The sequence below is a fragment of the Echinops telfairi genome, unplaced genomic scaffold, assembly GCF_000313985.2.
Source record: "Echinops telfairi isolate 266 unplaced genomic scaffold, ASM31398v2 ScPeMD7_2;HRSCAF=8, whole genome shotgun sequence".
Taxonomy (NCBI): domain Eukaryota; kingdom Metazoa; phylum Chordata; class Mammalia; order Afrosoricida; family Tenrecidae; genus Echinops; species Echinops telfairi.
This window is the reverse complement of record NW_022103898.1, coordinates 78701171-78709068: the sequence shown is the minus strand read 5'-3', so window position 1 is coordinate 78709068 and position 7898 is coordinate 78701171. Positions and strand designations below refer to the sequence as shown.

Sequence of the window (7898 nt, the reverse complement as noted above, 5' to 3'; positions counted from 1 at the left end):
AATTTCACTTTTATAAATTATTCTCACACCTATGTGACATATCAGTATATGGAAACTTTTGATAGAATAGTTAATACCAATGAAAAATGGAGAACATTAGAAATTTAATTCAAGCGATGTTTCAATGGAAGGTAAATAATCAAATGAATAACTTTACTCATAGTTTAAAATTTGAAAGAATTAATGTGTATTATATAACAAATTAAGATGTATTTTAATATATAGAAACATTTCTTGTATCCAGTTAAAATATATAATTGTAAATATTTATGTATTTGTGGGCAATGGCAATAACAGTGTATTTGAAGAAATCAAAGGTTGGAAATATTATGTCTGTAATGTAAGAAGATGTCTCCTGTAACTGCATACACTTGCATATATATATATATATATATATATATATATTGCACATATGAGTAAAATTATCCAAAGTTAATAAATGATTCATATAATGTAATAAAGAATTATAATGACATAGTAAAGAATTTAAAATATTCATATTCTTCAGTAGATGTATAAAAAATTTTAATTCACCATGTAATTTAAATCTTGTTTCCCATGTGTCTGGTACGACTTTATTATCCTTTTGTCTCCAAGGACACCCTTACCCTGAAGCCTGTGTTACTTGCTCTGCCAAATTTTATTACTCAGAAAATACATTAATGTCTCTTGAATGTACTCACTAGGGATCCTTCATATCTTATCACTTTAAGGCATGTTCAGTTATTTTTGCTTTTAAAAAGGGCCATACTTGACGTTCTGAAAGCATTTCTTGTTCTCATGATGCTTTCTAGATTTTTGTCTCCTTCAACAGCGGGTAGAGTGCCTGACATGACCCATGCCTTGGAGTAACTTTTTGTTTTTTATTCAATGATGGAGATAGAATATATTTGTGGGCTGATAATTGCACTAAGTTCCTTAGTACAGTCTGCCTACTTTGTTAGGGATGAAAATTACTGGAGGAATATGCATTACTGAACCTTACAGTAATCTAGACTTGAGAGTCTTCATGAAACATCACTTGCACCATTGCAGTCTCCATCTTGCTATGTTTAAACAACCATCAGAAACTCTTATTTACTAACAGATGAGTAAGTATGACAACATTTGTCTCTTTGATTGAAAATTCCTTTGTAGTATCTAGGTGATATTTTCCCTCTGGAAAATGAAATGAAACTCCAGGGTAGTTTATATTTTTCTCTGTAACTAAGATATGAAATGTCATGTTTCAAAATGAATTCCTCTTATATTGATAAATGCCATGATTTGGGAGGGTTTTGGGAATCATATAACAAATGGAGTCTAATTTAATATAAGAAATACCAAGAAAAACTCTGGCTATACTTCCAACCAAATTAACAACAGTGAAGTGTTTTCATGTGTATAGAAATATATAAGCAAACCCCTGTATGCCCAATCCTCCAAGTGGATTATATGCTGATAGAGATGAAATAATTCTATTAGAGATATTTGTGTTAATTTTGAAGTGATTGAAAAAGAGAATTTCTGAAATCAGGACCAATCTACATACTGGTAATAACTTTTACACACACACAGAATTATCATGAATACTGGCCCTAAAGAACAGTGTAGAACTGGCCCTGAAAGTTCTTAGACTAAAACTTTTTATGATACTAAACAGTCTCGTATTTCTCCCTCTGAGGAGTTTGGAGTTTCAAACCATTCACTTGTGAGTAGAAGGCAAACGTGCACCCACTGTGTCACCAGACTCGTTATATTTACTATATTGTAAAATGTTGACTCAATTGCAGCCATCACCCCCACCACCAACAACAATAATTTTTATGGTGAAAAAAGACATAACTTTTTTTATTGAACAATGCACAAAGTCTAAAGAACTAAGTAAGTTTTCACAGGAGTGAACATTTTACGTGAGAAATTCGGGGGGAATAGAGGCTACAAAAAAAGAAAAAGGAAAAGATTTTCTACATCTCATTTTTATATTCTGTGTTTGACACAATATCACACACTGCTTTGTATATTTACTTGCCCATTATTCCCGCCTACAAAGTGTTTTTGCAAGCACTATGCTCATTTCTTTATATATACTATAAGTTATGTGCAAAGCACACTTACAAAATCGTTCAAGGAGGGCATGAGGGGAGGCGAGGGAGCAGCTACAATTGACAAACATACATAGAAGGTTCATGTAATTCAACTAAAACTAGAATAAATAGTTAATATTTTTAAATGGGAGGTTAAATTCAAAGTGACTACTCAAAATTTCCAATTAATTTTGAACTTCTTCCTCATCTCAGTAACCCTGTGCATAGGGAAAACAGTAACAGTTAATTCTGCATCTACTTTAGTAAAGATGCAAGACGTTAAGGAATGGAACATAACTGTGTGTGAAATAAACAAATTTGTGCACAAAGGAAACATTTTCTATTCATGAATATCAGAAAGCCTCAAGTCTTGACATTATAATGGAGACTTTTAAATCCCTAATGCTATAATTAATAATGGTTGAGTCAGAGAGATCTGTAGAGAAGTATATCCCAAAATAAAAATCCAAAGACATTTGAATTATGGATTCTATATCTATTATTAGGAAAAAGACCAACAAAAGAAATAGAAAGAATCTGTTAGACTGGAAGATTAGAGAGGGAAGAGAAGGCAGTTATAATTTTGTCAACAATAAATGTAATCCACATAAGCAGAAAAAAGCTAGATTGTATTGGGTGGACCAACAGGACTCAGGGCTGTTCATAAAAATAAATACATTGACCTAAAGGCAAAAAATAAACAAAAATGATTTTTGGAACAAAGACTTCAAACTCTGCTTCAGAGTATGTATAGTAAACTCAAGTTACCTATTATATACCATTGTTTATTGCTAGATGTAATGATGTGAGTTTCAACTCATATCAGTAATTTTTTTTCAGTCCTGCTCTTTTCCCTTGACCCTCTGCCAAGTATAATACACTGCTTCAGGAATTGGTCTCTCCTCACAACATGCCCAAAGTTTATGAGACAAAGTCTTGCCCTCCTAACATTCTGAATGTACATCTTCAAAAATAGTTTTGTTTTGTTTGTTTTCTAGCAGTCCATGGTTATTTAATATAAACTCAAAGTTAGCTTTCTTTATTCCCAGTACATTGTGATGTATTAGTATTGTTTAAATTTAAAAAAATTAAGACTCAAATATCAGACAAAACCATGAAAGAGATCATGAAATTTTTTGATTCAGTTTTTCAATAGTAGCAAATTCTTCAGAATCAAATGATATTATTAATACACATAACATTTTACCCCATCAGTTATCTGCTACAGTTACAAGGGAAAATTCTAATCTAAGGATTTAAAACAATAATATACAATAAAAGCCTATAATGTAATTTTTGTGATTATTAAGAATTTTTCTCTGAATACCACATACAGATTGGCCAGAAGTCAGTGATGAAAAATGGCACAGTGACAACGTTCATTCTGCTGGGACTGACTGATGACCCTCAGCTGCAGGTTCTGATGTTCATCTTTATCCTTCTCACCTACATGCTGAGTGTAACTGGGAACCTGACCATCATCGCACTCACCTTTGTGGATTCTCACCTGAAAACACCGATGTACTTTTTCTTAAAAAACTTCTCCTTTTTGGAAATCTCCTTCACCTCTGCTTGTATCCCTAGATACTTGTATAGCATAGCAACGGGGGACAAGGTCATTACCTATAATGCCTGTATTATCGAAGTGTTTTTTACCTACCTCTGCGCAGTCACAGAGTTTTTCCTCCTGGCCGCCATGTCCTATGACCGCTACGTGGCCATCTGCAAGCCTTTACATTATGTGACCATCATGAGCAGCAGAGTCTGTTGGGTTCTCATTGTCTGTTGTTGGGTGTCTGGTTTATCCGTAATAATTCCACCACTCATCCTGGTTTTAAAATTGGAATTCTGTGACTCTAATATCCTTGACCATTTTGCCTGTGATGCATTTCCCCTTGTGAAAATCGCATGCTCAGACACTTGGACTTTGGAACAGACAGTTAACATCTGCGCTGTGCTGACCCTAAATCTGACTCTTACTTGTGTCGTTCTGTCATATGGCAGTATCATCAGGACAATATTTAGATTCCCTTCTGTCCAGCAGAGGAAAAAGGCCTTTTCAACCTGTTCTTCCCACATGGTTGTGGTGTCAATCACCTACGGCACCTGCATTTTCATCTATATGAATCCTGCAGCAAAGGAAGAAGTGACGGTTAATAAAGTGGTTTCCCTCCTTATTTCTTCTGTTTCTCCTACTTTGAATCCATTTATTTATACCTTGAGAAACAATCAAGTTAAGAATGCTTTCAAAGTTTCACTTAAACGACTTGTATTTATCTCAAGTAAGTAACTTTTAAAAAATTTCAGATGTAAAGAGAAATGGTCCCACATAATTCCTCCTCAAAATTTGTAACCCAATTTATTTTTAACAATGTATATTTTGGCAATATTTATTTTCTGAAATTTTCCTTAAAGTAGCTTCCATGAACTGTGGTCCAGCTTTTCTCTTATATTTACTTAAAAAAAACAGTATCTGAAAATGATTTGCATCTCACTATGAGAAGATGTGAACATATATGGGATGAACTGTTTTTTTAAATGGAATTAACTTCATAATATTAAAATTAGATATAATAAAATCATTACTGCTATAAGATGAAATTCCTTTCTTCTGTTTTTTCACTCACATTTCCCTTTGGGTATCTAAACACATGCAATAAGAGAAACCTTCTGTACAGGCTTTAAAAGGAACAGATAATAGCATACTTTAAAATGTGACAAAAACTCAGAACGATAGTAAAAACATGTTCAATATTGAGAAAATGAGAGTAAGAAAGTCTGAAATGGTAAACTTACAAACGTTGTAATGCTGATTGAAACGTTGTAATGCTGATTGAAACGTTGTAATGCTGATTGAAAATATAATAAAATATATTTTGGAATCTAGAAAGTTATAAGTTGAAGGTGTCGTGAAGATGTCACTAAAAATAGAGCAATAATCTGTAAATTAATTGCCAGATACTCCGGAATGGTAGATGGAATATGAGATGGGGCATGAATGGGCTGCAATGTGGCTCACAGGCATTTAGGATTCAAGGCTCAAAATCAATGTGGTAACAGCACTTGGAAAGACACAATAGCATAAAGTCAAAGCTATTAAATTATTGCACTCTTAATGAAAATTTATATTATACCTTTCTTCCTTTAAACAGATATTCATTTTTTTCCTGAAAAATATCTGCTTCTTTAATTCAAAGGGAGAATATTATCAAGTGTATTCAATACATATAGCACAATGAAACTATTATAATCCAAATAATGTCATACAAGTCTAGTTAATTAACTAATTACTATTGAGAATGTAATAATAATGTGGGCACTAGCTTCTTGTGCACATTATGCATGTTATATGCAGAAACTTAGTATAGTATACATTATTTGGAACACTGAGAAAAGCATATATTCAGAAGGATTTCTGCCTTTTCATTATTTACAAAAATGTAAATTAGACCCCAAAGAATAACATTTTCTAATAAATGTGAAAGAAAGTGGAAGCTGTAGCTTAGTAAAGGTAGAAATTGAATCAATTATTAACTAAAACCAGTTCTTTGAAAAGTCCAACAGCATAAATATATCTCTTCCTATGATGTGTGATTAAATATTTAAAAAGCAGATATTTCTTTTTAGTTTCACTGGAAATTCTTAAAAACACAAAAGGTAGGGGAGAAATAATCAGTATAGATATGAGAACTAGAACATGAAATTATACTTAGTCCTCACTTAGTGAATTTTGTTTTCTGATATTTCACATTTGGCTTAATGGTCATCTGGCAGTCACAAACCCTGAAGTGCAAGACGAGTGTAATACTGGCTATGATGTTAACATTCTGTGTCAACTTGACAGGTCCAGGATTCTGAGTAGTTCAGCAGTTATGTAACACTGTCACTTGTTAGTTCCAAAATGATGTCATCATCTTCCAATTTGTGATATAATGTGGTCATCTTCCACTTCTCATGGCACCCATTTTTCCTTGATGATGTTTTTTAGGACCTACTGATATCCATAGATGAAAGTGGTGGCATGGCATTTAAGTGATTATAGTGCCTTATTGATTGATTTATTGATTGAAGGCTCAGACAGCTCTTATCGCAGTGTATACATATATCCATTGTGTCAAGCACATTTGTACATTTATTGCCATCATAATTTTCAAAACATTTTCTTCCTACTTGAGCCCTTGGTATCAGCTCCTCATTTTTTGTCCCTCCACGCCCCACCCTCCCTCCTCATGAACACCTGATAATTTATAAATTATTAGTATTTCATGTCCACACAGACTAATGTCTCCTTTCACCCACTTTTCTCTTGTCTGTCCCCCTGGGAGAGGGTTATATGTAGAGAACTGTGATTGATTCTCCCTTTCTCTTCTAATCTAAGGATTTAAAACAATAATATACAATAAAAGCCTATAATGTAATTTTTGTGATTATTAAGAATTTTTCTCTGAATACCACATACAGATTGGCCAGAAGTCAGTGATGAAAAATGGCACAGTGACAACGTTCATTCTGCTGGGACTGACTGATGACCCTCAGCTGCAGGTTCTGATGTTCATCTTTCTCCTTCTCACACACTGCACCCTGACCAGTTCATCTCCTCCCCACTACTTTTCTATAAGGGATGTCAAGTTACCCACAAATGGCCTTTGAGACCCCACTCTGCACGCCTCCCTCATTCACAATGATGTGATTTTTGTTCCTAGGTGCCAGATACCTGATTCCTTCGACACCTCTTGATCACACAGGCTGGTGTGATTTTTCTATGTGGGCTTTGATGCTTCTGTGCTAGATGGCCACTTGTTTACCTTCAAGCTTTTAAGACCCCAGATGCTTTAGAGTGGCAGTTACTAGATTAATAATTACCTAGGTGCATGGAAAGGGAAATTGGGGGAAAATGAAGACCTAACAATGAGTAAAAGAAAGAAGAAAGTGTTCTGAATTTATTTGTAGTGATGGTTGCACAACCCTTCTTAAAATGATAGAACTATTAAATTGTAGGATATGTGAATTATATAACACTAATGCTATTAAATGAAAGGATTATATTTAGAAACTTTCAATCAATTAAAAAAAGAGTTAGAAAGCTTCAGAAAACTCACAGAAGTAGTGGAGAATTCACAAAAATACTACAAGAACAAAGTGACAAAACAAATAAAAAATTGAAAACAATACAAAACTGGAAAGAGAAATCCAGCATATTTTTACTAAGATTTCAGAAATCAGATAATGCAGCGAAAAGTCCAAGGAGTAGACTTGAATTAGTTTGGTTGTGTGTGGTTGTGCCATATTTCATAATCAGAAAATTCATTAAGGGGTCCTAAATGTAGGTTACCAGGGGCCTTGGCTTTTCATGTAATGATATTTTTAGCTACTTAATAAGGGGAAGAAGAAAAAATCCTTATAGTAGCTAATGTAGAATTCTTTCTCTTTGACTCGCTGATTTAGAATACCAGCTCTTCCATCACTGGATGAGTTGAGCTCCTGACATGCTCCAGTATTTGAAGAAAATTTATTTTATTTTCAACGATAGACAAAATCAGACTCTTTTCTGAGGGTTCGTATAAATACGAAGCCCATGGGGAGGATGTCAACTCTGTTTCTTGAGATGGGAATTACTGCCAGCACTATTTCTGCGAAACCTGCACCAGAATGTGTTCATAAAACATTATTTTCCCTATTGAAATGTCTAAATAACCCAAAGGAAATCTAAATTAATGACAATCAACTAAGATAAAATGTTTCTCTTTAAATTATAATTCCCATCGTAGAATCTAGATCACATTTTCCTCTATATAATAAAATTGCTTTCAAGGATTATTTATATATTTACTA

At 33.6% G+C, this 7898-nt stretch overlaps 1 protein-coding gene across 1 annotated transcript; it reads left to right on the top strand.

The window, feature by feature from the left end:
* Positions 1 to 3402: 3402 nt before the first annotated feature.
* On the top strand, positions 3403 to 4356 carry LOC101647920 (olfactory receptor 6C2-like). The gene has a single exon (XM_004700594.3). The coding sequence runs from the start codon at positions 3421 to 3423 to the stop codon at positions 4354 to 4356; it is 936 nt and encodes a 311-aa protein (XP_004700651.1). The 5' UTR covers positions 3403 to 3420.
* The last annotated feature ends 3542 nt before the right edge of the window (positions 4357 to 7898 follow it).

Bases quoted from the DNA above. Each gene is read 5' to 3' on its own strand.
- LOC101647920 (XM_004700594.3), top strand. From the start codon at position 3,421: ATGAAAAATGGCACAGTGACAACGTTCATTCTGCTGGGACTGACTGAT.